The 27,516-nt window shown below is 55.3% G+C and overlaps 1 protein-coding gene across 3 annotated transcripts in view; it reads left to right on the top strand.

The window, feature by feature from the left end:
• Window positions 1-27,468, top strand: part of LOC125323473 (SREBF chaperone) — a 42,552-nt gene extending 15,084 nt beyond the window's left edge. For 2 of the 3 annotated variants that reach the window (XM_048298594.1, XM_048298513.1), the window contains exons 3-23: window positions 981-1,110; window positions 1,487-1,644; window positions 9,102-9,322; window positions 10,147-10,252; window positions 11,055-11,227; window positions 11,972-12,098; window positions 13,308-13,420; window positions 14,095-14,189; window positions 14,729-14,827; window positions 15,858-16,073; window positions 17,964-18,379; window positions 19,385-19,576; window positions 20,437-20,632; window positions 21,420-21,535; window positions 21,633-22,218; window positions 22,621-22,706; window positions 23,325-23,407; window positions 24,183-24,367; window positions 24,615-24,695; window positions 25,322-25,528; window positions 26,149-27,468. In XM_048298594.1, the coding sequence (XP_048154551.1) occupies window positions 981-1,110; window positions 1,487-1,644; window positions 9,102-9,322; window positions 10,147-10,252; window positions 11,055-11,227; window positions 11,972-12,098; window positions 13,308-13,420; window positions 14,095-14,189; window positions 14,729-14,827; window positions 15,858-16,073; window positions 17,964-18,379; window positions 19,385-19,576; window positions 20,437-20,632; window positions 21,420-21,535; window positions 21,633-22,218; window positions 22,621-22,706; window positions 23,325-23,407; window positions 24,183-24,367; window positions 24,615-24,695; window positions 25,322-25,528; window positions 26,149-26,394 (3,832 nt within the window). In that variant the 3' untranslated portion in view covers window positions 26,395-27,468. The remainder of the gene's footprint in view (window positions 1-980; window positions 1,111-1,486; window positions 1,645-9,101; window positions 9,323-10,146; window positions 10,253-11,054; window positions 11,228-11,971; window positions 12,099-13,307; window positions 13,421-14,094; window positions 14,190-14,728; window positions 14,828-15,857; window positions 16,074-17,963; window positions 18,380-19,384; window positions 19,577-20,436; window positions 20,633-21,419; window positions 21,536-21,632; window positions 22,219-22,620; window positions 22,707-23,324; window positions 23,408-24,182; window positions 24,368-24,614; window positions 24,696-25,321; window positions 25,529-26,148) is intronic. The other variant, XM_048298675.1, reaches the window with a different exon arrangement.
• The last annotated feature ends 48 nt before the right edge of the window (window positions 27,469-27,516 follow it).

Genomic DNA, 27,516 nt, shown 5'->3' with positions numbered 1-27,516 from the left:
TTGTGTTTTGGTTTGTGGCCATTTCAGGTCCTGCTGTTCTTCCCTCCTCTGTGCTTTCCATTCTTGTGTTCACTTCTTTCCCTCAAAAACATCCCTAACAAAGAGAAATGTGAGGAGAGTCGAACCCAAGTGCTGGAAATGCCTTCCCTGGAGCTCAGGTGGGGCAGTTCTTCCCTCTGGGGACCCGTGCACATGTCAGTGACCCAAACCTGTCACAATACAGGTCACCCAGAGCAGCTAAACAGACTAAAGTTCTGTTCTCCAGTTCAGTTTGGTGCTGACAGTTCCAGATTTTCAATGGATCTCTGTATCAGCAGCCTTGCTTTTCCCACCAGTTCAATTCTGATTTGCTTTTAACCACTTCTGCGAACATTTGGAGTTAAAAATCCCATTCTAAACTCTCTGAAATCTCAGTTTCTCAATCTCTGGATAGAAGTCTTTGTTGTGGAACAGCAGCTACAATCACTGGAGGTTGTGGTGGCAAAGCAGCAGGAAGATCAAGACTTCATGGGTTTGGTGTCTCACTGCTGCTCTTAAAAGTGCTTTGAGGACCAATGAAGTTAATGACAAGTTTTGGAAATAGTTTCAATCTAAATGAGGAAAAGCAGAGGATTATAAAGGGTTTGGGGCAGGGAAGCGGCCACTGGAATACACAGAATGTCTGGGGTTTGTGTGGGATACACCGGAATTAAGCCAGGGCCATACTGAGTGGTTTTGCCACAGCTAACTTGGATGGAGGAATTCAGGAGAAGCCCTGCAAGGTCTTCCCTTCTTTCTCTCCCAGTACTTTTAGTTATCCCTTTCTAAGGGAGAAAGACTCTTGGATACCAGTCCCATGAAAGCCAAAGCCCTCTCGCTGGGTCTCCTGTCCTGCGCAACTTGGCTTTGCTGAAGTGGGCCTGGTCATTTTTTTAACTCTTCTGTCTAAAAAAGTCCATTAACCTCCAAAATGAGAGTGTGTCCTGCTTCTGTCCCCCCAGCTACCCTCTGCTGAAGCTGCCTCTGCCGGGGACGGGCCCCGTGGAGTTCAGCACCCCGGTGAAGGACTACGCTCCTCCCGGCCCGGACGCGGGCCCGCAGCACGGGGACCCTGGCGAGCGTCCCGACTGGGTGAGTCCTGCTGGGGCTGGGGGCCACTGGGGGGGGGAACATGGCCCTGCTGAGCTGCCTCAGTACGTGATGGCCCAGAGCAGCTGTGGCTGCCCCTGGATCCCTGGCAGTGTCCAAGACCAGGCTGGACAGAGCTTGGAGCAGCCTGGGGTAGTGGGAGGTGTCCCTGCCCGTGGCAGGGGTGGCACTGGATGGACTTTAAGGTCCCTACAACACAAACAGAGAATCAGACCTTTTGTTCTTGCCTGCTGAGTCCTGTCATGTTCCACCTCTAATCTGGGAAGGGAAAACAGAGTCTGGCAAAGCTGCTGGTGCTCTGCTTCTGCTGGGAGCTTCCCGGTGGCCGGTGCCTCATGCTGCCCTGGTCTCCCCGCAGTACGTCGGTGCTCCCGTGGCCTACATCCAGCAGATCTTTGTGAAAGCCACCGTGTCCCCGTGGCAGAAAAACTTCCTGGCTGTGGATGTGTTCCGGTCGCCGCTGTCCCGCGTCTTCCAGCTGGTGGAGGAGATCAGGAACCATGCCCTGAGAGACAGGTGAGGCACAGGGAGCTGCTGCTGTGCACACCTGGCTCCAGATGGCTGCCTGCAGGGCTGGGCGGGGGCTCTGAGCTGGTAACGTCCTCAAAATGAAACGAAAATGAGAGATCAGTGCTGATGGGTGACGTGGGATCATTTGTGAGTGTCCACCCTGCTCCTCTAAGGGATGACTGGTCCTTTAACCCCAGCTGCTGCTCTTGGGGCTCATGTTTTAGAAATGCCATTTTTGCTCTTCAGTACAGATTTACTCAGTTTTTTTCTCTCCCTGCCAGCTCCCCCAGCCTTGGCACTGACCTTCTGTCCATGTGCTCAGTCCCTCTCCTCCCTTATCCTATGGGATAATAATCTGCTGCCAATTACAATCAGAAACAACTTGCTCCCAGGCCTGCGTTGTGTTCTCATTATCTCCCTTGTCTTCTCATTGTATTCTCATTATCTCCCCTTGGCATTGCCCTTGATGAGCAGTGATGCAACACAGAAACAAAATTATTACTTTTATTATTATTATTCATACTACCAGAAGAAAATTACTTCAACATTTAGACCTAAACCTTGGGGCAAGGTTACCATTTTGGGGATGCACTCAGATATTTTAGGAAACATCTAATTTTGAGATAATTTCTGCAATTACCTCAAAAGTCATTATGAAGTTCTTGTTTGTTGCCAGTAACAAAGTTGAGCAGAAATATTTTTTTTTATATGCAAACTGGCTTGTTTTGTATTCTATTTTCTATTCTATTCAATTCAATTCTATTCTATTCTATTCTATTCTATTCTCTTTTATATTGTTTTATATTACAGGAGGGAGCCAAAGGTTGTTAAGTGTACCTGGGCAGGACACACACTGTGGGTGTGTTGTCATTGGCTGCAGATCCAAGCACTCATCTCTAAAAGTCAGGAGTGACCTGGAATCTGTGGTTTGCCCCAGTTGTGGGTTTTGGTGTCACTCTGCACCCACAACATCCCACAGGGACACGAGCTGGGAGCATTGCCTTGCAGATAAGAATGTCCATGGCCTTATCTGCACCATGAACTGTTATCACTGCCAGGTTCCAGAGCTGGTAAAATACAAACCATGGTCATCTGCCTCTTCCTGGAGCTGTTTCCAGAGGCATCACTGCATCAGTTCCTTTAAACTTTCTTTCCCAAAGCATTTGTCCCTATAAATACCATTTTTTGGAGCATATTTTCCCTTACATTTTTTTGATAGCTGAGACTTGTCCAGGTGTCTTGCTGTGCAGCCACAGGACACACATTGTGGACAGAGTGTTCACAAAGACAAATCATAATTTTTGAATTTCTATGCTTGTTCTTTGTAGTTATTACAGAGGAAATCTCTTCTGGAGGGGGATTTTACAAAGGCTTCAATTCATTTGTCATCTGAAGCACTTTCCTGTGACGTGCGAGGCTGCAGCCAGGCAGGGCTGGTCTCTGTTCTTCACTTGGCCTTTGCTAAACACACCTTTCCTGAGCAGATCCCCCCTGTTCCCATATCCCAGTGAGGGAAGAGTCTCTGTCAGACCAGCAGCTCCTCCTCGTTGTCACTGGACAAGTGGGAGCTTTGGACAAGCCCTGCCTTAGCCTCAGATTTTGGCCACAGTTAAATTTAAGGACTGCCTCTGGCCCACATGTTCTAATGATGGCAAATGAGGTGTCTTTGTAAAATGAATTCTTTATTAAACAGGTAGGAAATAACAGGTGAAAGATCCTAATCACAATTACTCCACAGTATAAAACTGAAGAACTACCAGTAGATTACAGCACAACATAAACAGTGCAGAGATCAAGGCCCCTGTGTTAAAGCTGGCAGAAGAACTGGCATTGATTAGGAGTCAAATGTAACTTCCCATGGAAACAAGGAGAATGTTCAGATTCCTTCATTCCTTCACTCAGCCCCTGGAGTGACCACAAAGGAAAGCACTGTCCCTGCTCGGGGCATATATATGTATATATAGATAGATTTAGATACAGATGTATGTATCTAATGATTACTGATTAAAAAAGTTACAGTGACAAGGTATAGCGTTAAATCTGGAGTGTTTATGGTAGCTGGGGACAATCCAAACAAGTCCTTTTACTTGGGTTGTTACCAGTCTGTGTGGATCAGGATGTTCCACACCCACTGAGTCTTAAAAATCATAGGAAAGATGGGATGCAAATGAGGATCAAAGAAAAGTTCCTGGAGTTGATTTTTCAGTTGCAGTGATTGGAGGAGTTCAGTGATGGGTCAGTGACTCCCTTCACTTCCATTCATGGTTCTTAGTCCATTTCACATATCCTTGCTCATCATTTCATGTGTTAGACGATTCTGCAATAACCTGAACAAATGCATATGTACTGTAGAACAGTCTGGTTATAGCCCCAGGGGAATCAAAGGTGTAATGAAACTCAAATTGTTCCCACCTACTGCAGTGGGGAATTTTATGCCTTACCCTGAGGAGATAGGAAGAGGTGCACACAACTGATTCCATAATTATATGAAAATTCAAGTTACATTCAGGGGGAAATCTTTTCCACCCCCTGTGACAGCCAGAGTGAAGACACAAGCATGCTAAAGCAAAAATTCGTATACACTGCAAAACTACTGGGACAAAATATATGCAAGTATTAATCAAACCAATTGAAAACTCAGGTGCTCTAGTCCCTTAACAAGACTGATCAAGATTTTTAACACTCTGTAGATTTGGGCTGTCTTTCCTTCCAGAAGGAGCATCACTCCAGCTGGAGGAAGGCCACTGGAAAATATGTTTGGTGTGGAATTCCCATCATCTGAATATTTTCATGAAATGAATGGGAAACTGAGAATAAATCCAGCAGTTGCTGTTGTTATCAGTGTCACAGCTTGCAGCAGCTTTAGGTGGGAATTTCTCTTCCAAGGGTCAGGTGCTGTTGGTTCTGTGTGTGCTGTACTAGAGTGGCCCCGAGGGAAAACAGCATTGCTCTCTTTGCCTTCCTGTCCTTTCCAGTCGTTGGTTGCAAGGTGCTGTGGGGATGGCTGATGGACCCGGGGTGGGAGAGCAGCTGTGCTCTCTCCAGAGTTAAAGACATTGTTCAGTAAACACAGCCATACAGTGAGTGTCCCTTGAGAGCTCCCGAGTCTGTCGCAGCTTTAGCTACAGCAGATCGAAGAGTCCCTGTGCTGTCCAGTGTGGTCCCTGTGTGTCCAGAACTGACTTTATTCCCCTGTTGGAGTCCAGGAGTCTCCATCAGTAATCCCCACAGCCGAGCAGGCGGTCACCAGCCCTTTCCCCTGCTGCCCGAGCGGCGCCCTGGCTCACATCCAAATGCACACCCAGTTTTCTGAGGACTTCCTTGACCATCTCAGGTTATTAGGGCGCCTAAACCAGGAGAACTCGTGCAGTCCTAGAGGTGCTTTCCCCAGCGTTGCGGCAGCAGGTCGGTCCCTGGCCGCCGGCACACGGGGCCGGTGCGGGGCAGCTGGCCCGGCCAGTGGGGAACCCCGCACTGGTTGGGACCTGGACTGGGACAGGAGTGTGGAACGCGGGAGTCCCCATCGGGAGGTGCCCTTAGCATCGATGGCCACCCAGAACATCGGCCCCTGACTGCCCCTCAGAGTCACAGCTACAGTCCCAGGGTGGGCTGGCTCAACTGTGACTGGCTTTCCCACTGTTAAGTTGTCCTGAAAAGCTTCAGTTTTGTCATTTCGGGTTTTAAAGATGTTTAAAGAGACATAGGGCTTAGGAAAGCTCGTGAAACAGGACTATCCCTTGGTCCATATCAGTTATTTATTATATTTGTTTATATTTTATATATAGATACAAACACATATATAAAATAAATAAAAATAAATATATATGTGTGTTATTTGTTTATTATATTTATTTATTATATTTATTATGTCTGATATCGGTTATTTATTATATCTGACATAACATAGAGGGTAACCTTTTATCCCAGCCAGATTCACGTGGCCTAAGGCACTGCTTTAGCAAACCATTGGCACGATTCACAATCCCATTTACTTGGGGATAATGAGGTCTATTAAAAACCCATTTAATACCTTCTTTTTTGGCCCAGTCTTGCCTCATCACACTGGTGCAGTGTGATCCCTTGTCACTCTGTGTAGAGTCTGGGACAGGGAGGCTGGAAAACCAGTTACTGAGTCCTGAAACAGTAGCTTTGGCATCAGCGTGCCTGCTCTGGGCAGTGACTGACAGCCCAGAGACCACTCCCACCCCGGTCGTGTGTTCCTGTAACCACTGGATGTCTTCAGAGGCCCAAGAGAATCTAAGAGGACCAGAGTGTTTTGTTACCTTTGATCTGTAAAGGCAGTGCCAGGTCTGGATGATTTTGTTCAAGCTTCAGCTGTCACTGGGGACACTGTGAGAATGCCTTGACACATCTTCCTGGTCAATGCCAGCCTCTGCTTTGTGCTGCAAAAAATAGAGCTTTTTGTCCAGTATGCCCTAATTTCCAGTGTAACCACTCACCAAATCCACACCAGTGTTGTGGAGCTTCCACTGATCGGTTTTTATCTTCCTGATTTTTGTCAGCTGATCCACCTTGTTGTTCCAATGAGTCTGTAAAGCTTGGTCATTTGCATGAGCTCTGCCCCATCCTGTGTGCATTTGTCCATGGGATGGGGCCTGTAACAGCAACCACTTCCAGTCTTCCTTCTGCCAAGCCTCTCTTCCCTTCACTTGCCAATCCAGTGCTTCCCACTGACACAACAACTGTGGCACCAGCCCAGAGCACGTAAGAATCAACACAGATTGGCTTTGTTTTCTCCTTTACTGCCAGCAGTACAGCCTTTAACTCTCCCACCTGTGCACTTCCTACTACTTCTTCCACTACTTCCACTCCTGTTTCAGTGTTCAGAGCAACTGCTCTGTACCTCCATTTCCCATCAGTGCATTTGGCTGAGGTATCGGGGAACCAGACATCTCCAGCTTCAGGGTGTGAAGTGAATGCAGGAGCATCCAGTACAGGACGAGATTTATGGCTGTTGTCAAACTAACCTGTCTGGAGTCACAGCTCTCTGAAGTTCGTAGGGTTTTAGTGCCTTCCATTTGGGCACACCCACCCCATCTGTGTACTGTCACTCTTTGTGCAATTGCCTCTGCATCACTGCCCTTCTTAACACTGGCCAACAGACTGAAAGGTCCTTGGATTTTCACAGGTTGATGCTGTTGAACTTTTTCTGCTCATTCAAGAGCTCAGGTCAGGGATAACAATCCCTTTTCCCAGGCAGTGTTTCTCTTTCTAGTATCTTTAAATACTGTGGAACTGAACCCTAATGGTTGTTTGGGTCTCTGTGGCCCTTTCTGGAACATATTACAGTAAGTCCTGTGTTCAGCAGAAGCCCATTCAGCAGCCATTACAGGAGCACTGGGATGAGCTGGCCCAAGTGATGTTTGTGACTCCTCTATCAGTGTTTGCAGAGCCTGTTTGTGGCTGTCAAGCCATTGCCAGTTTTGGGTTTTCCTCATTAATGTTTGCAAGGGTCTTGCTATTATAGAAAATCCAGGAAAATGATTTCTCCAGTATCCCGAAGTATCTTCTGAGGTTCCTTTTCAGTTGTGGGGGTAGATATAGCATCTAATTTTGTAATGGTTTCATCTGGAATTACAGCTTGGCCTGCTACCCCCCAGGCTCCCAGGAATTCTGCCTCTTTAGAGGGACTTTGACTCTTAGCTGAGGGCACTTCTATCCCCTCCCCATTTAATCTATTCCAGATATCCTGTGCTGTTGTTCTTACTGCACTCTCCTCCTCACCTCCTACCAACACAGCATCAATGCACTGATAAACCTGCACTCTTTCCTGAGTTTTTATTTGTTGGAGTTCAGCTAAAGCGTTGTGTGCTATGGTGGGTGGGTGCTCATATCCCTGAGCTAGGCAAGTGAAGGTGGATTGTGTTTCTTCCCAAGGGAATGCAGATTTGGGTTTATTCCTCCTGAACTGGGGCCATAAAAAACATGTCTGTTCTATCCCAAGCTGCCATCCCTTTGTGTGCAGCTGCCTGCAGAGTAGCAGTGAGGTCTGCAGTATTTGGGCCTGCTGCAGGGGGTGGTTCTGCATTAGCATTAAGCCCTGATAATCAGCAGCTAAATGCCAGCTCTGTCTGCTTTTATCACCTGGAAAACAGGGGAATTCTGAGCAGAATGAGTCCTAAATGTAATGCCCCTTTGTTCTAAATCTTTAATTACTTCCTTTATGCCTTGTTTGGCTGCAGGAGGCACAGGGTACTGTTTAACCTTAGCTACAGCAGAAGCAAGAAAAACTGGAGCCGTTTGTAAGAGATTGATTTTCCTACCCTTCCCAGAAAGATTACTGTGGGGTTTTTTTTTGGGTCCACAGGACCAAACATCCCTGGTTGGTAATTGCTAAAGTTTCCCTTTAAGGATGTCATATCCTAAAATGTTTTCTTGATGATCTGCAATCACAAATGTGTGTGAAGTCATTCCCCAGGTACCATAAACAGACTGTGGCAGTGTAAGAGAGAATATTTTTTCCATTAAAGCCAGCTAAATTAACTTTTCTATTTTTAAAACCTAAGTTTAGCTTTTTAGCATCCTTGGGAGTAATCAAAGAGGTCTGAGCTCCAGTGTCAATTAAAAATTTTAAAGGCTGTCCAGGGAAATGTACAGAAGATTTCTGTTTTGGGAAAGTTTGGTGAGGTGTCTGTCAGTCAGAAATGCAGCTCCTCTTCTGACCTCACTTCAGCAGTGAGGTGTTTTTGGGCAGCTGGGAGATGCCAGACTAGTGTTAACCCCGTGGAGCCAGAATAACCCCTGCAAGACAGTAACAATAACTCCCTGTGAGACACTTGTCCTGGCTGAGTTACCTGAGCGGGTGACAAGCAGCAGATCAGCTCCTGGTGGGCTGAGATGTCCTGTTACACTTCTCTGTCCCACAGCTGGGTCTGTCACTGACCCTTCCCACCATGGCCTGTTGTAAACCCAAGCTGAGTCTTGCTTGAATTAGTGGTTCCAGTTCATACCAGTTACACCTGTATGGAATTCTGGACCTCTAAGGAAATTCTCCTTTCCACACTATGCAGAGGAATTGGGAAGACACCACACCCAGGTGCAGACATTGAATCCTGGGTGCATTTTAGAGCATTCTGTGCACCTCAAGGGATCCAACTCAGGAAAGCTGACCAGGATTCCTGTAAAACATCCCATTGCATGTGTGGAGAGAGGTGTGGAGAGGGGTTTGAGGTCTGGAAAAATTCCAGAGTTTCTCTGTTAAGTGTGGAAATGAAAGTGTGGCACCAGACGTGGGTGAGGAGCGAGAGCTGTGTGGTCAGGCAGCACCCAGGGAATGTTGATGGAATTCTGGAGCCTGTTCACAGTTCCAGGGAGACCCAGCTCCTGTTCTCAGCTGTGAGGAGGAAGAGCAGCAACACCTGAGGCAGGTGCCTGCGATGCTCCTCTCCAAAAGCTTTGCCTTTGCCTCGGTTTTGTCCCACAGCCCTGTGCTTGCCTTTCAGCTCCGGGGTCAGGAGCCTGGAGGAGGTTTGTCTCCAGGTGACAGACCTGCTGCCCGGCCTCAGGAAGCTGCGGAATCTGCTCCCGGAGCACGGCTGCCTGCTGCTGTCCCCAGGGAACTTCTGGCAGAACGACCGCGAGCGCTTCAATGCCGACCCAGATATCATCAAAACCATCCACCAGCATGAACCAAAGACCTTGCAGACGTCAACCACTCTCAAAGGTGAGGGGCTGGAGAGCCAGGGAAGCTGGGAGTTGCCTACAGCTTCATTGTTATTCCATCCTCGCTAATTCCAACACCTGGATTGCTGATAGTGCCAAGTTGGGCAGTATTTTGTCATTCACAGCAGCCGAAGCGGCCCAGTCTTTGTTGTCTCTCACTTTATATGTGTATTGGAGCCCTGATCTGTATTTGTGGGAAGTGAACAAATCACTCAGTCAGGCTCCTTTCTGCAGGTAAAAATAGCAGGGTTTTGTTCCTCTCACTCTACACATGCTCTGGCTTTTCCCTCTGTCACACTCAAGGCTGCCTCACTGACACAGATAAATCAACATTCATCCTGCTCCCTGGTGTGTTCTAATTCCTTGCACACAGCCTGAGCTGACAATGGATATCATAAAAGTATTTTTAGCTCTTACTTATAAAAAAACCCTCTTACCATGTGTGGGATCATTAGTGGCTCCATAATGCCAGAGGAAGTGCTGGTTTAAATGCATGTTGAATCCTTTGGTTTTAAAGGAACTTCACAGTTCTGGAAGTGTATAATGTATTATATTACATGTCTGAAAAGGGGTTTGTAACCCCAAAGGAAGTTTGCTTTAAAGGTTATTTTTGAGCATCCAGAGTGTGAGCTCGCTGTGGCTGGAGCACGTGGAGCCTGCATCAGGCGTGAAGCCCATCCGTGGGGTCTCCCCCGAGCACCGGGCAGTGCGGGATATCCCACGGGATAAGAGCAGCCGTTCCCACGGCTGCTGATGACAAGGAACACCTCTGCCCCCCTGTCCTGCGTGTGTGCTGCTCCCTGATGTCCATCCCTGTCTCTGCAGACCTGCTGTTCGGGCTGCCCGGCAGGTACAGCGGGGTGAACCTGTACAACCGGCGGCGCGTGGTGTCCTACACCGTCACCCTGGGGCTGCAGCGCTACGACTCCAGGTGAGGGCTGCTCTGGGCACAGCTGCTGTTTGCTCCACTCTGATGTTGGCATGGTTTTCTTTACCCTCTATTTCCTTGTGGTTTAGAGTATCTTGCATCTCGGAAGGTGCTTTTCTGGGGAGAGAATTTGCTGTGTTTTAAGGAAATGAAATACTCTCAGTTCTCAGTTCCTCTTCAGAAACAGGGTCTGTAGCATCGAGAGCTGCCAGGGGGAGTTTTTGTGGCATCCAGGGCCCAGTGGCTCTGGTTTGACCCAGTTCCTTGTACACAGACTGGTTTGCCTACCAGTAAGCACTGGACTGACTGGTGAAAACACTTTGGCAGTGTTGGCCAAACTGGCATGGACTGAGTGGATCCGAGACCTCTGAGCTGCACAGAATTCCCCAAGAGATGCCTGGAATGGAATTGGCAGCACAGGAGTTGAAACTTGCTTTTCCAGAGAACTGAGCCCTGAGGGTCATTGTGTGGCACCTTCCATCAGCCATTTTTACACAGAATTCTGTAATTCTGGTAAAATTCCAGGGGCGTTTGAGGCCGTGGCGTGTTCTGTTCCGCAGGGCCCAGATTGTGGTTGGTGAGCCTTTGCTTTAAATAAAGTCTTGGTGAGTCTGCACAGCAAACCTTTGTAGAAATCAGTGTCTGGGTGGTTTGGGCCAGCGAGGAGCAGGTTTGGGAGCAAGGCCTGGAGAGAGCCACGCTCTGCTGGTCCGTGTGAATCCATGGAGCTTCCTCCTGCTGCGCTGCCGCAGGAACTGCGAGCTGCTCTTTGGGAAAGGGTGAGTGACGTGCTGCTCTTCCCCAGGTTCCTGAGCAGCCTCCGCTCCCGCCTGAAGCTGCTGCACCCCAGCCCCAACTGCAGCCTGCGGGAGGAGAATGTGGTCCACGTGCACTTCAAGGAGGAGATCGGCATCGCTGAGCTCATCCCACTCGTCACCACCTACATCATCCTCTTCGCCTACATCTACTTCTCCACACGTAGGTTCGGGGGCACCTGCACTGCTGGCACCTGGCTGTGGGGTCAGGGGTGCAGACTCCTGTCTGTGACACCACCGCACTTCCCAGCCGTTTCAGCGGGAGAGGTGGTATTGGAATTTTACCCTGAACTGTCATGGGGAGAATTAGTAACTGTTTACCTGATTGCTGCTAATTTGCCCCTCTTAGCCAGTGTGGTGTTGTTCCTTGTGATACACCTCCCCAGCTGGAGGTGTTTCCCCATCCCTGGAAGTGTCCAAGGCCTGGGATAGTGGAAGGTGTCCCTTCCCACAGCAGGAGGTGGAACGCTGGATCTTTAGAGTCCCTTCCAAACCCAGCCGTTCCATGATTCTGGGATATCTTCCAAGGTGTTTTCTGTCTTAGGCACTCTTAGATGCCACAGGAATGCCTTTTTTCCCAGTTTGTTTCATGCATTATCAGACAGAGCAGACACGTGTTCTGAGCTGGTGGGTTTAGACCTCTCTGGCCACATTTCAGTTTGGTTTTTCCCACCTCAGTGCAGTGCTGGGACTGGTGTGAGCTGTGAACCAGCGTTGTCCCATGTCCCACCCTTGTATTGGGAGGCTCTGGGAGCTGCATTTCAGACAGGAGCACTGCAGTACCTTCCCTTCTGGGCTGGGGGATGTCCAGTGACCTCCTGAAGCCAGGCAGGACGAGCATCCCGCCTCCACTGGCATTAATTCCGTTTGCTTCCCCTGGTGACCTGGGCTGGGCGCTGTTTTCCAGGGAAGATCGACATGGTGAAGTCCAAGTGGGGCCTGGCGCTGGCGGCGGTGGTGACGGTGCTCAGCTCCCTGCTCATGTCCGTGGGGCTCTGCACCCTGTTCGGCCTCACGCCCACGCTCAACGGAGGGTACGTGCCAGCCCTGCCAGGGGTGCACGGGGAATGCTGTGGGAACAGCTCCCCAGAGCCCCCAGGCTGGGGAACAAGTCCTGTGATGTGTTGGACACACTGCTGGGCGGGATCAGCATCAGTGGCTCTCCAGGGATGCAGGGGATGTGTTCCTCTGCTGGCCAGTCCTCCTGGAGATTCCTTATTGCTGGGCAGTTGGCTCTGTGTGCCTAAAGCAGGAGGAATTGTTGGGATAACACATTATTCCTGGAGCTGAGCAGGCTCTCCCACAGCCTCCTCCATTCTCCCTGTTTAGAGATTCCCATCCCTAAGGAGCTTATCTCCTATTGCTGTCCTGTCCTGGTGCTGCCTGGAGGGCTCACACAGTTGTGAGCTGAAAATGCTTTAATTAAAGGCAGGCCTGCGTTGTTCTTGCTGAATTTTGGATTCTTGGGCATGAACGAGAAGCTGCCCATGAGAGGCTTATTGGTATTGGTGGTTTTTTCACTCACTATGGACGTTCACTGACATTCCCCCCTTCCAGTGTCTGAGGGAGCCTACAGGGGAGCTGGAGAGGGATTCTTCATCAGGAACTACAGTGATAGGACAAGGAGCAGTGGTTCAAACTGAAAGAGGGGAAATTTAGGTGAGATAGACAGAAGAAACCCTTCCCTGTGAGAGTGGTGAGGGACTGAAATGGATTTCCCAGAGCAGCTGTGGCTGCCCCTGGATCCCTGGCAGTGTCCAAGGCCAGGCTGGACATTGGGGCTGGGAGCAGCCTGGGACAGTGGAAAGTGTCCCTGCCCGTGGCAGGGGTGGGATGGGATGATCCTTAAAGGAAGTGGGACACGCTCCCTGCCCCTCCCTGGTGACTGATTACCCACCCCCAGTCCCTCACAGGGTGTTCAGGTCCATCTCTATCGTTGTACCCAATGCTGGAGAGCAAAGGGCTCTGTCCCCACCCTGGGAAGCACCGAGACTAATTTCGTGGTGCTCCACAGCGGGCGTTTCCCAGGAATTCCTGCAGCTTTGCAAAAACGATGATTTCTCCCCAAGGCAGAGGAAACACAAACCTTTTCCTTGTCACAGTGTGACACTGAGGGAAGGGACTGGGGCACAGGGTGGTGTCTCCTCACCTCGACTCCCAGGGGTCTGTTTGCTCCAAACTTGCCTCTTTCCCTTCTTTTTCCCCACGGATCTCCTCCTCAGTTCTGCCTCTGTTTCCTCCAGAGAGATATTCCCATACCTGGTGGTGGTGATTGGCCTGGAGAACGTGCTAGTCCTCACCAAGTCCGTTGTGTCCACGCCTGTGGACCTGGAGGTGAAGCTCCGCATCGCCCAAGGTAGGATCCTGCTCTGGGAGACTGCAGAGAGGCAAAACTGGGGAAAGCCAGGCACTGGGAGAGGGGGAATGGTCTAATTCAGCTCTGTGAAGGAAGCAAGGTGAGTTGTGCAGCCTTTTGTGTTGAATTCCAAGAATAGAATGCTGTCATTGTGGGCACTGCTTTTTGGGATTGTTGACTGAAACAGGCTAAATAAATATAAAAAAATATTAGTAGGGGAGAGCTGGATCTCGTGGCGTGGATACTGGGCACTGTGTCCTCAGGTCACGGATATCTGAAGTGCAGAACACAGGGCCTATAAAATTCCCCTGAATGTGTGACAAAATTATCTTTTCCATTCTATAGATGCTCTGTGCCTGTGGAAGGATTTGAGTGTGCTCACACCAGGATAAATGGGATTTGCAATCTTCAAAGTTGTTTCTAAACGTCAGGGAGAAGAGATTCTAGAGTGATGCTGATTTTAGTTTTAAAAATACAAGTGCTTTGGATCCTAGATGGGAAACAGGACTCAGAACTTCACTGGGCCTTTGCACTCAGGAATTTTAGCCTGGAAGGGCCTTTTTGGGCTGCTGTCTGTAGATTCCAGGTTTTAAAGAGGGCAAATGCAGCTGCTTTTGCTGTGCTCGTCCGGCACAGTGAAGAGGCTCCCCTGACCTGTCCTTGCCCTTCCCCAGGCCTGAGCAACGAGAGCTGGTCCATCATGAAGAACATGGCCACCGAGCTCGGGATCATCCTCATCGGATACTTCACCCTGGTCCCGGCCATCCAGGTGAGTGGGGCTGCTGCAGGACAGAGCCCAAGGCACTGCAGGGAGGCAGTGGGCAGTAGGATCACAGAGTCAGGGAATTGTCTGGGTTGGAAAAGCCTTGGAGACCATCAAGTCCAACTGTTCCCCAGCACTGCCAAGGCCACCACTAGCCCATGTCCCCAAGTGCCACATGCACACAGCTGTTAAATCCCTCTAGGCACGGGGACTCCACCCCTGCCCTGGGCAATTCCAATGCTCAATAGCCCCTCTTGGGGAAGAAATTTTCCTTAATTTCTAATCTAAATCTCCTCTGGCACAACCTGAGGCCTTTTCCTCTCACCCTGTCCCTTGTTCCCTGGGAGCAGAGTCCCCGGGTTTTGATGGACTGTGGCCAAAAAGAACAAAGAATGTGAATCAGAATAAATATTCTTGGATTCTCACATGGACTCATCCAGCCCTAAACCCTCAAGAGGTGGATAACAGGGTTTGTCAGTAAAACACTGCTGAGTGTCCCCTGTTCAGAGGTGAAATGGGAGCTAATCCCTTTGTCCCATCCTCAGGAGTTCTGCCTCTTCGCCGTGGTCGGGCTGGTGTCGGACTTCTTCCTGCAGATGTTGTTCTTCACCACGGTGCTGTCCATCGACATCCGCCGCATGGAGGTGGGCACAGGGGCATGCCCTGGCCTCGGGGGAGGAGAGGGACACAGCCCAAGCATTTCACTCCCCAAAGAGAAAAAGAACAGAACCATAAATTCACGGAGGTTGGAAAAGGCCTTTAAGATCATGGAGTCCAGCCATTCCCCAGCACCACCACTGTGTTCACCACTGACCATGTCCCCAAGTGCCACATCCACAGGGCTGCTAAATCCCCCTCCCCAGGGATGGGGACTCCACCCCTGTTCTGGGCAGCTGTGCCAGTGCTGGACAGCCCATTACAGGAAGAAATTTTTCCTAATATTTAACCTAAATCTTCCCTGGTCAATTTGAGGCTGTTTCCTCTCATCCTGAGCTGTTAAAGTGCTGGGTCTGTACTTGCTTGGTTACACACACAGGGATTGGGAACAGGATACTTGAGGGAAAAGACACTCTCAGGAAGGACATGGAGCTGTGGGAGCAAAGCCAGAGGAGGCATCAAGTTGATTGGAGGGATGGAGCAGCTCTGCTGTGAGGAAAGGCTGAGGGAATTGGGATTATTCAGCATGGAGAAGAAAAGCTTAGAGACCTAGCTGTCGCCTTCCAAGGCCTGAAGGGACCCCACAAGAAAGATGGAGAGAGAATTTGGACAAGAGCCTGGAGTGACAGGACAAGAGGGAATGTCTTCAAACAGACAAGAGAGAAGGTTTACATTGGATATTAGAAAGAACTTCTCTGTGAGGCTGGGGAGGCCCTGGCACAGGGTGCCCAGAGCAGCTGTGGCTGCCCCTGGATCCCTGGCAGTGCCCAAGGCCAGGTTGGACACTGGAGCTTGGAGCAGCCTGGGACAGTGGGAGGTGTCCCTGCCCATGGCAGGGCTGGCACTGGATGTGCTGTAAGGTCCTTTTCATCCCAACCATTCCGTGATTCCATGAGTCTATAAATGTGCTGATTTGGGGTAAATGGGCTGGAAGGAGACACAGTCACCACCATGACCCTGGGGGGAGAATCGCTCACCAGGGATCCCTCACCCCTCACCTCTCCCTGTCTGTTCCAGCTGGCCGACCTCAACAAGCGGCTGCCCCCCGAGTCGTGCCTGGCGCCGGCGAAGGCCCCGTGCCGTGCCCGGCCTCCCGCGCTGCGCCCGGCGGCGCCGCACACGCCGCACACCATCACCCTGCAGCCGTCCTCGCTGCGCAACCTGCGCCTGCCCAAGCGCCTGCGCGTCATCTACTTCTTCGCCCGCACGCGCCTGGCCCAGCGCCTCATCATGGTACGTGTGGGGAGATGGCCCCCCCTGCCCGCCCTCTGGGCACCACCCCGGCCAGGCTGCACCCCCTGCCCATCCCGCTGGGCACCACTCCGGCCAGGCTGCACCCCCTGCCCGCCCTCTGGGCACCACCCCGGCCAGGCTGCACCCCCTGCCCATCCCGCTGGGCACCACCCCGGCCAGGCTGCACCCCCTGCCCATCCCGCTGGGCACCACCCCGGCCAGGCTGCACCCCCTGCCCGCCCTCTGGGCACCACTCCGGCCAGGCTGCACCCCCTGCCCATCCCGCTGGGCACCACTCCGGCCAGGCTGCACCCCCTGCCCGCCCTCTGGGCACCACTCCGGCCAGGCTGCACCCCCTGCCCGCCCTCTGGGCACCACCCCGGCCAGGCTGCACCCCCTGCCCATCCCACTGGGCACCACTCCGGCCAGGCTGCACCCCCTGCCCGCCCTCTGGGCACCACCCCGGCCAGGCTGCACCCCCTGCCCTTCCCACTGGGCACCACCCCGGCCAGGCTGCACCCCCTGCCCGCCCTCTGGGCACCACCCCGGCCAGGCTGCACCCCCTGCCCATCCCGCTGGGCACCACTCCGGCCAGGCTGCACCCCCTGCCCTTCCCGCTGGGCACCACTCCGGCCAGGCTGCACCCCCTGCCCGCCCTCTGGGCACCACTCCGGCCAGGCTGCACCCCCTGCCCATCCCGCTGGGCACCACTCCGGCCAGGCTGCACCCCCTGCCCGCCCTCTGGGCACCACTCCGGCCAGGCTGCACCCCCTGCCCTTCCCGCTGGGCACCACTCCGGCCAGGCTGCACCCCCTGCCCTTCCCGCTGGGCACCACTCCGGCCAGGCTGCACCCCCTGCCCGCCCTCTGGGCACCACTCCGGCCAGGCTGCACCCCCTGCCCATCCCGCTGGGCACCACCCCGGCCAGGCTGCACCCCCTGCCCTTCCCGCTGGGCACCACTCCGGCCAGGCTGCACCCCCTGCCCTTCCCGCTGGGCACCACCCCGGCCAGGCTGCACCCCCTGCCCGCCCTCTGGGCACCACCCCGGCCAGGCTGCACCCCCTGCCCATCCCGCTGGGCACCACCCCGGCCAGGCTGCACCCCCTGCCCTTCCCGCTGGGCACCACCCCGGCCAGGCTGCACCCCCTGCCCATCCCACTGGGCACCACCCCGGCCAGGCTGCACCCCCTGCCCGCCCTCTGGGCACCACCCCGGCCAGGCCCCACACCTCCATGTCCTGGTTGCCAAGCGAGTCTGGTGCTGCCCCATGGGATCCAGAAGCAGGTTTCCAAGGCTGGCTGAGCCTTGAGATGATTTTACAAGCAGAAATCACAGTATGTTCCTGCATGTGTGGACTAAAGACATTTAGGAGATATTTTGCTTAAGGTTTCACCCTTTACAGCCACTGCAGCCACACCACTTCTGGCCCTGCTTTTCCCCCCCGTCTCTGTTTTGGATGTCTCTAATGGAATTAGAGGGATCTCTGTGTTCCCAGCCCAATCAGCCAGCACTGGCAGTTTAAGTTAAATCCCCACACGGTCCCAGAGCAGTGGGTCCTGCACACCTGTGGATCCAAAAACCCCAACTGAGCCATTCCAGCCCTGTTTAGAGGTGCCAGACATGCTGGTCGCAGCTGCCAGCATGGAATCTCCTTCCTGCTGTGCATTTGGGGAGAGAAGCTGGGTTCTGACCATCACGTGGATCACGGAAAAGTGGTGTCCAGGGTCTGTGTGTGCTGGGCCATGCTCCAGATCTTCCCCAAGGAGCGGTGCTGGGAGTGAGGCTGCAGGAAGTGTGGGGTACCTGTGGTTGGGGTGCCGTGGGTCTGCTCAGGCAGGGGACAGGCTGGTGGCACTGAAGGGAGCTGTGTCTCTGCTCATCCTGCACAGGCCGGGACGGTGATCTGGATTGGAATCCTGGTTTACACAGATCCTGCTGGGCTCCGCACCTACCTCACATCCCAGGTCACCGAGCAGAGTCCCCTGGGGGATGCAGGCCTGCCTCCCATGCCCGTTCCCGGAGGGGTCCTGCCTGCTGGGGACCCCAAGATCGACCTCTCGGTGTTCCCATCGGAGCCAATCCAGCTGTCGGAGAACCAAACGCAGCAGCGGGAGCAGAAGTCAGGGCTGGAGCCGAACCAGCACACATGGGCCCAGGGACCAGAGGGCAGAGGGAACGGGCAGGTGGAGCTGGGAACAGAAGCAGAGGTTACCTGGGGAGCAGAGGATGAGGAGATCTGGAGGAAGCTTTCCTTCAGGCACTGGCCAGCCCTCTTCAGCTACTACAACATCACCCTGGCCAAGAGGCAAGTGGGCTGGCATGGAGTGCCAGAGGCACTGGGAGCTGGGCAGCTGACCCCAAGAGTTTGTCTTCCTTCTGTCCTTCGTGCTCCTGACTCACATAACCTGGTTCCATGAGGCTCGTTCTGGGTGTGCTTGGGAGGAGCTGCTGAGCAGGTCCTCTGGGGTGGACAGAGCTCACAAAGCCCCCAGGGCTGTTCCTCCGGGAATCAGGGTTGTGTCTCTCTGTGATCTTGGGTGTTTTATGTGCTTGGTGTCTTTGTCTTCCTTGATCCTGGAAGTGAAGTTTTAAATTTTGCAAAATGAGCAAAGGAGGCTCAGGGGGGACCTTGTGGCTCTGCACAAGTCCCTGACAGGAGGGGGCAGCCGGGGGGGTCGGGCTCTGCTCCCAGGGAACGGGGACAGGAGGAGAGGGAACGGCCTCAGGCTGGGCCAGGGGAGGCTCAGCTGGGATATTGGGAATATTCCTCATGCAAAGGGCTGTCCAGCCCTGGCATAGCTGCCCAGGGCAGGGGTGGAGTCCCCATTGCTGGAGGGATTTGAAAGCAATGTGGATGTGGCACTTGGGGACGTGGGTCAGTGGTGGCCTTGGCAGTGCAAGGGGGAACAGTCAGACTTGATGGGGTCAGAGGGCTTTTTCAACCTCAGTAATTCCACAATTCTCTGATACAATCATGTGTAAGTGATGGAAATAGTACATGTGAGGAAGAGATGTGTGAGCTGAAGAAGCTTCTTGGTGAGACCTCCCAGCCTGCACCGCACAGGAAGTGAGATCCTTACTTAAATTCATGGGATCCAATTGATCTCATCAGGACTTCATTCCACTGCTGGCTCTTTGAAGGGTTAAAACCTGGAGAGTAACTTCAGAGAATATTCCCAAGGAGATCTTCAGTTCAGAGCACCTGAGGTTACAGCACTGAAAGCGCCCTGGGACCTGCCATGGCTGCCCAGTCACCTGTCCCTGTGTCCCCTCGTGTCACTCCCGAGCTGTTCTCCCTGTCCCCCCTCAGGTACATCAGCATCCTGCCAGCCATCCCTGTCACGCTGTACCTGAAGCCGCAGGAGGCCCTGGAGATGCGGCATCCCCAGGAGGCCTCGCGCTACCACCCCTTCCTGGCGGGCAGCGCGGGGAAGCTGGACACGGGACCCCAGCCGGACCGCACAGCACAGCCCCACGGCCACCAGGACGTCACCCTTTACAAGTAAAACATCCTCTCACAGCCTCCTGACCCTGCCTCAACCAACTCCAGCGGGACTCCGGGGCTGCTTTGGGCCAGTCCTTTTGCTGGGAGAGCAAAAAAGCTCACAAAACGTCAGTGCCAAAGCTCGGGATGCTTGGGAGGCTCCAGTGCAAAATTAAATTGATCTCTCCTGGCAGTTTTCCATCAGCTGAGGGCAGGAATGGGCTGTACATGGAGGCTTAGTGCTCCTGATGCAATTCGGGGCTGGTCACTGGGTGATGAGGACAGGAGGTGGATGTGGGGGTATAAACGTTGTGATTTCATAGAACCCCAGGTTTGGGTTGGAAGAGGCCTTAAAACTCATCCAGTGCCACCCCCTGCCATGGGCAGGGACACCTTCCACTATCCCAGAGCACTCCAAGACCTGTCCAACCTGGCCTTGGACATTGCCAGGGATGGGGCAGCCACCACCTGGATATCATTTGATAATGACTTACTGGGTGCTAGATCAAACTTTGGTGCAAGGAGCTTCCCTCCCTGCAGAGAGGATGGCTCACACCCCCCTGCCTGAATCTGCAAGTGCTGAACACACTGTGTTATCCCAGTCCCCAGCTAGTGTTTTCTTAAAATCTGAGTTGAATCTTAGTTGCTTGTCACTTTCCTTACTGAAAAGCCTCAAAACCTTGTTGAAATTGTCGTTTTCCCATTAAAACCCCCTTTAATTTCCAACAAATCTCTGTAATTTGTTGAAAAGCTTTCTCAGCTGAGAAATTCAGACCAGCACGTGAGTAATCCTGGCACAGGATTTTCCAAATCTATCCTTGGACTAGAAATTAGAATTTCTTTTCTTACCTTCTTGTCTTCATGTGTGTCTCCCCCAGGGTGGCTGCTCTGGGCCTGGCCTCGGGCATCCTGCTGGTGCTGCTGCTGTTCTGCCTGTACCGGGTGCTGTGCCCCAAGAACTACGGGCAGAACGGGCCGGGCCGGCGCCGGAGGGGGGACCTGCCCTGCGACGACTACGGCTACTCCCCCCCCGAGACCGAGATTGTGCCCCTGGTCCTCAGGGGACACCTCATGGTAGGTCCAACTCAGAAATAAATACATAAAGAAAGGATGTTGTAGCATGAAATTCCTGCTGCACGTTCTCATCTCCTCCTGGGACTTGCTTTCTGAAATTCCCACCATCACCACCTCTGGCATCCATTCCCTGCTTTACTGGGATACCTCCACATTCCTGAGGTCCAAGGAACAACTGGATGTGGCACTCGTGCTCTGGGCTGGGTGACAAGGCAGGCATCAGTCACAGGTTGACTCGATGGTCTGGGAGGGCTTTTCCAACCAGGATGATTCTGGGATTCTTCCTGTTCTGAGATGAAACAAAGCTCTTGGGCATCCAGACATGTGAGTTTAAAATGCTGTGCTGTGTCTCCCAGAGAAGCTGCACCTCTGCTCCTGAAGCTACCATCAGCTGGGACAGAATTTGTCAGGGAAAGGCAAGACAGACACAGTCTGTTGGATTTGCAGCAGTCCAGTGCACACTGAGGTCTCTGGGCAGAGATCCTGGAATGCCACAATCACAGAGTGGTTTGGGTTGAAAGGGACTCATCCAGTCCAACTCATTCAGTCCCAGCCCTGCCGTGGGCAGGGACACCTTCCACTGTCCCAGGTTGCTCCAAGCCCTGTCCAGCCTGGCCTTGGACACTTCAGGGACACGCATGTCCTCACCGTCCCTCGGTTCCTAAACCAGCCCGATTTGACAGGAAACCCATCATCTCTGCAGCTCCTCCGCCACACCAGGCTGTGTCAGGGTCCAGAGGCCTCGGTGGTGCCACACTGAGCTGTGCTTGTCCTTCCTTCCTGCCAGGACATCGAGTGCCTGGCCAGTGATGGGATGCTGCTGGTGAGCTGCTGCCTGGTGGGGCAGATCCGCGTGTGGGACGCGCAGACGGGCGACTGCCTCACTGTCATCCCCAAACCCAGGTATGGCCCTGTCCGTGTCCCATGGCCCCACATCCCCACATCCCTGTGCTCCCATCTTCCCGCCAGCGGTGGGGCTGAGCTTTGTCCCTCCTCCCAGGCTGCGCAGGGACAGCAGCGGCATCTTCGATTACCAGGAGGGCTGGGATCCCAGCCCGGACGGGAAGAACGGGCTGGAGGACTCCTTTGAGAGCAATCACCAGCTCAAACGGCTGCTGGGCCCCCCCCAGCCCCCCCTGTTCTGTGACCAGCCCGACCTCACCTCCCTCATCGACACCAACTTCTCGGAGCACGCCAAGGCGGCCGAGTCAGAGCCGCGGCTCCGGGCCGTGGGCACTCGCCACAAGGACTCGGGATACGACTTCAGCAGCCTGGTTGGGAAGGTGTACGAGGAGCACGGCAGCTCCAGCTGCAGGAACATGAACTTCCCGGGGCTCTCGGCCCCGCACGGCCCCGCCGGGTTCTGCGGCAGCAGCGGCCGCTCCCCGGGGTGTGGCTCCGACGAGGGCGGGTGCGGCGGCCGCCGGCGCAGCCTCGGGGACCGGAGCCTGGGGGACGAGACCTGCGCAGGATGTGACAAATCTTCACCCCTGCCGTCCTGGGGCGGGGACCTGGAGAGCTCCGTCTGGAGCCTGGAACTGCAGGGGAACCTGATCGTGGCTGGCAGGAGTAATGGGAAGCTGGAGGTGAGGAACAGGGACACAGTGACAGGAAACGAGGAGCAGGGACACAGTAAGGGGAGGGTGGAGGTGAGGAGCAGGGATGCAGTAACGGGAGGGTGGAGGTGAGGAGCAGGGATGCAGTAACGGGAGGGTGGAGGTGAGGAGCAGGGATGCAGTAACGGGAGGGTGGAGGTGAGGAGCAGGGATGCAGTAACGGGAAGCTGGAGGTGAGGAGCAGGGATGCAGTAATAGGATGCAGTAACGGGAGGCAGGTCACACAGCTTGGGAGCACAGCACAGGGAGCTCTGACCTGCTCACTCAGCTCAGGGGCTGGGAGCAGAGCACAGGGACCTGCTCAGGATCCCAGACTCCCTGTGTTCAGTGCTCCTCTGGCCAGTGCCACCGCAGTGACCCCTCCTCCCCCAGGTGTGGGATGCCATCGAGGGGACCCTCCGCAGCAGCAATGATGAAGGACAATCCGGCATCACGGCCCTCGTCTTCCTCAACAACAGGTAACTCCTTGTGCAAGTGCTGGGAGATCCCCAGCCCCAACCTCCACGGCAGCTCCTGGCAGCAGAGGCTCAGCTGAGAAGTCTCCTCCTTAGAATCAGGGTCATGGAATACCCTGAGCTGGAAGGGGCCCCCAAGGATCATGGAGTCCAACCCCTGGCCCTGCACAGACACCCCAAAAATCCCACCCTATGCCTGAGAGCATTGTCCAAATGCTGCCTGAGCTCTGGCAGGGTTGGAGCTGTGACCATTCCCTGGGGAGCCTGCTCAGTGCCCAACCACCTTTTCTTGATATCCAACCTAATATCCAGCTTAATCATTCTGTGTATCCACCTCTCACCAGCTTTCCTGGCTCCAGGTCTGCTCCAGCAGCCACTTCTTCAGCTCTCAGTCTTTCTAGTAGCTGAATATCCAGAGGGTTTCAGGGCTGGGATACCTTTGGATCGCTGCTGTTCCAGAGGTGCTGCCGTTGTCCAGTCCATTCGGAGCTGTGTCCAGTCTCCCAGCCCAGCTCTGTGCAGCCTCCTCCTGGGAGCGGGTGGTCTGCGCTCGGCCCAGGGGACGTCCGGGTTTGGGGCTCGGGGAGGGGCCTCTCCTCACCCCCCACATCTCCCCCTCAGGATCGTGGCTGCCCGGTTGAATGGCTCCTTGGATTTCTTCTCTCTGGAGACACACACAGCCTTGAACCACCTGCAGTTCCGAGGTGAGCGGGTGTTGGAATGTCAGTGCACTGCCCTGGGCTCCTGCCTTTCCCTCCTCCCTCTTCTTCCTCGTAGCTGAGTCTTCCTCACACGCACTTCAGCTTTGGTGGTAGCTGCTCCAAAGCACCCGGAGCTGTGCTGAGCTGAGGGGTGCTGTGGGAGCTCTCTGTGCTGGGACGCCATCCCCATGCTGGTTTTCCCCAGGGCACAGGGCCGGAGGCTCCCATGTGCTTCCGGGGCCAGCACTGCCCTTACCTCCTTCCACTTCTCACTCCTTTCTCTGTCTCACTTGTTCCCACCCCGGGAACAGCCCGAGGCCGTGGCACAATGCCAGCACAGCCCAGACTGGCCCATGGGGGTGACTGGTTAGAGCACAGGGTTCCTTTGCTTCTGGAGCACAATAGAGGGGATGATTGAGATGGGATATAGGGGAGAAATTCTTCCCCTGGGAGAGTGGTGAGGGACTGGAATGAATTTCCTGAAGAAGCTGTGGCTGCCCCATCCCTGGAAGTGTCCAAGGCCAGGTTGGATGGGGCTTGGAGCAACCTGGGATAGTGGAAGGTGTCCCTGCCCAGGACAGGCAGGGGGTGGCACTGGATGGGCTTTAAGGTCACTTCTGTCCCAAACCAGTCTGGAATTCTTTGACCCTGTTGAGACCCTCCCTCCACTTGTTCTTGAGCATAGAGGGTTCACTGCAGTACCAGCCCCAGATTCCCTAAAGCCCAGCACCCAGCCCCCTGAGGCACAGCATCCCGAGGTGTCCTGACCCCGGCTCAGGTGTTTGTGTCCCTGCAGGTGCCCCGGGCAGGAGCAGCCTCCCACCATCGCCGGAGCTGGGCCGCGGGGCCGCGGTGCGGTGCCAGCTCACCCACAGCGTGGCCTGCGCGCACCACAAACCCATCACCGCGCTCAAGGCTGCGGCCGGGCGCCTCGTCACCGGCAGCCAGGACCACACCCTCAGGGTGAGGGGGACAGGGACAGCCGGCTGGGGGAGCACACAGGGCGGGGGAGTTCGGGAAGCTCCGTGGGTTCTGTTCACCTGCCTGGATGTGGCATTGGAGGAGTTGGAAGGGCTGGGTATGGGACCCTCATGCCTTAGGAATGGGTGACTTCAGAGAATTATGGAATCATTGAGGTTGGAAAAGCTCTTCAAGACTATCTTAAAGATAGTCTGGCCCCAGAGCCTCACTCCAGCCTCTCTTGCCCCAGGTGTTCCGGCTGGAGGACTCGTGCTGCCTGTTCACCCTGCAGGGCCACTCGGGAGCCATCACAGCCGTGTACATCGACCAGGTACGGGGGGAGCTGCTGGGCCTGAGGCCTCACCTGCCTTCACACCTGAGCTGATACGTGAGCCCACCCCTGAGATCACACCTTGGCCCATACCTGGCTTCATCCCTGGTCCCAGCCCTGAGCCAGTGGCTCAGCCAGGGGCACCCACCTGGGTCCCTCCATCTCTCTCTGGCCAAGCCAGAGTTTTCCTCCAGTTCACTGTCAGCTCAGCAATCTCTTCCCCTAGAGACCTCTTGCTTCCCTGTCCTTTTGGAGCAGGGAATCCCTGTTCCTGCACTGCCAGGCAGGGCTGAGCAGGGCTGAAACAGGGCCTGAGCCCCCAGGGAGGCTCTGCCCCCTGGGCCCCGGGAGGAGGAGTGGGAGCCCCCCATGTGCTCCCTAAGCCAGCATGTGCCCCCAGGTGCTCTCCCACCTCAAGTGAACTCAGGTGCTTCTGCACCTGGGGCACCTGGGGTCTGTTCCCCCCAGCCTGCTCGAGCACACGGAACAGGCAGGGAACCCCTGGGCTGGCAGTGCAGGGTTCCAGCCCACCCTCATGTGACCTCTTGCAACCGGGAGTGCCTGGAGCACCAGGAGTGTCGGTGGCACCGTGTCCCCTGGTGCTGACTGGCCCTGGTGTCCTGCAGACCATGGTGCTGGCGAGTGGCGGCCAGGACGGGGCCATCTGCCTGTGGGACGTGCTGACGGGCAGCCGCGTGAGCCACATGTTCGCCCACCGTGGGGACGTCACCTCCCTGACCTGCACCACGTCCTGTGTCATCAGCAGCGGCCTGGACGACGTCATCAGCATCTGGGACCGCAGCTCGGGGATCAAGCTCTACTCCATCCAGCAGGTGGGACCTGTGGGGCAGCTGGGGAGGGTTAACCAGGAAAGTGGGAATTGCTTGGCTTGGAAAAGCTCTTGGAGACCACAGAGTCCAACCACCCCCCTGCGCTGCCGAGGCCACCACTGATTGTGTCCCCAAGTGCCACATCCACACGGCTTTTAAATCCTTCCAGGGAAGGGGACTCCTCCACTGCCCTGGGTAGCCTCTTCCAATGTCTAATCACCCTCTCCATGATGAAATTCCTGCTGATGTCCAACCTCACCCTCCCCTGGCACAGCCTGATGCCACTTCTCTTGTCCTGTCCCTGTTCCCTGGGAGCAGAGCCCGACCCTCCCTGGCTACCCCCTCCTGTCAGGGACTTGTGCAGAGCCACAAGGTCCCCCCTGAGCCTCCTTTGCTCCAGGCTGAGACTCCCCAGCTCCACGTCACAGCCTCAGGGGTCCTCCTGGGTTTTCCTGGCCCCCACCACCTCTGCTGCGCTTGGAGGCTGAGGAGCCTCTACTCCAGCTCCACATGCTTGGAAGCTTCCCTGTCACGTGCAAAGGCTCAGAACAGTCCGGATCCACCGCAAGGCTCTGCCCCGTTCCAGCCCCTTGGAGCTCAGCTCTCCGCCCTCTGTCCCGCAGGAGCTGGGCTGCGGCGCCAGCCTGGGCGTCATCTCCGACAACCTGCTGGTGACGGGCGGCCAGGGCTGCGTGTCCTTCTGGGACATCGGCTACGGAGACCTGCTCCAGACCGTCTACCTGGGCAAGAGCAACGAGTCGCAGCCGGCGCGGCAGATCCTGGTGCTGGAGAACGCCGCCATCGTCTGCAACTTCGGGAGCGAGCTCAGCCTGGTCTACGTGCCCTCGGTGCTGGAAAAGTTGGACTGAGCAGGAGGAGGGGCCGGCGGGACTGAGGCGGGGCTCGGGGCTGTGCCGGAGAGGGCACGGGGCCGCCGGCTCCATGGCTCCATCCGTGCCACCGGAGCGACTCCTGCACCAAGCGAGCTGGGGCCGCCGCCCTCGCTGCTCTCCCTGGTCCAGCAGCATCTTCCCCGTGGTCTGGGGACTCCCCGGCAGCGCGACGGTGCAGGGGGACACGGGGGCAGGATAGGGCAGGAGGGGGGACAGTGTGGTGGCTCCCGGGCTGGGCACCCAGCAGTGACTGTCCCAGCCCAGCACCGCTCCCAGGACAGCCCTCGGCCAGCCCCGGCCCCGGGTGGCAGCCGGGAGAGGGCCGGGACCGGTCCCTCCCGGGCGTGGCTCGGCCCCCACGTGCCTTAGGGCGCGGCAGGGCCCCGCCTGATCCCGCCCGGGGCCGCAGCAGCCCTCGCCCTATTTATTTATACCCTGTAAATAGTTATTTATTGGGGCAGGGGGCGCGGGGGTCCAGCCCCCGGCAGTGCTGCCCTCGCCGTGCCCTGGCACAGCTGCCCTGCCCGGCTCCCTCCTGCGCCCCATCTGCAGCAATAGCACCTTCCTCTTCCTCCTCCTCCTCCTCCTCCCCCCCTTCCCGCTGCGGGGCCAGAGGAGGCTTTTCTCAGGTTGGGAGCGGGCGGAGCCCTCGCCCCCTCCTGCTGGGGAGGGACCCGAGCGGGGGCACAGCGGGACCAAGGTGCACAGCCAGGGACGGGGCAGCACCCGGGGCTCCCCCCGCGGCCCCCGAGCACGGGCTTGCGGCTCCGCTCCCCTCCCCTCCCCGGGCGCTCTGCGGGCTCCGCTGCAGCCCCGCCCCAGGCCGGGGCTCCCTGCCCTGCCCCGAACCGCCGATGATGTCTGTTCTTGACCCCCGGTGATTGTAGAGGCGGCGCCGGCCCGGGGCAGGGGGGACCCCCGGGACCCCGGCCCAGCCCCCCGCGGGTGGCCTTCGCCCAGCTGTACCTTTGTGCTGTACAGGGGACGCTTTTTGTACCGATCGTGTTTTATAACGTGTGCAGGAACATCCATTAAACGGAACTAACCCGAGCCTGGCTCAGCCCTGACCCCCGCCCCCGGCAGCACCAGGGCCCGGCC

This window comes from Corvus hawaiiensis, chromosome 1 (assembly GCF_020740725.1).
Source record: "Corvus hawaiiensis isolate bCorHaw1 chromosome 1, bCorHaw1.pri.cur, whole genome shotgun sequence".
Classification (NCBI taxonomy): Eukaryota; Metazoa; Chordata; class Aves; order Passeriformes; family Corvidae; genus Corvus; species Corvus hawaiiensis.
Note: the sequence above shows the minus strand (reverse complement) of the source record. Positions and strands in the feature narration are given on the sequence as shown.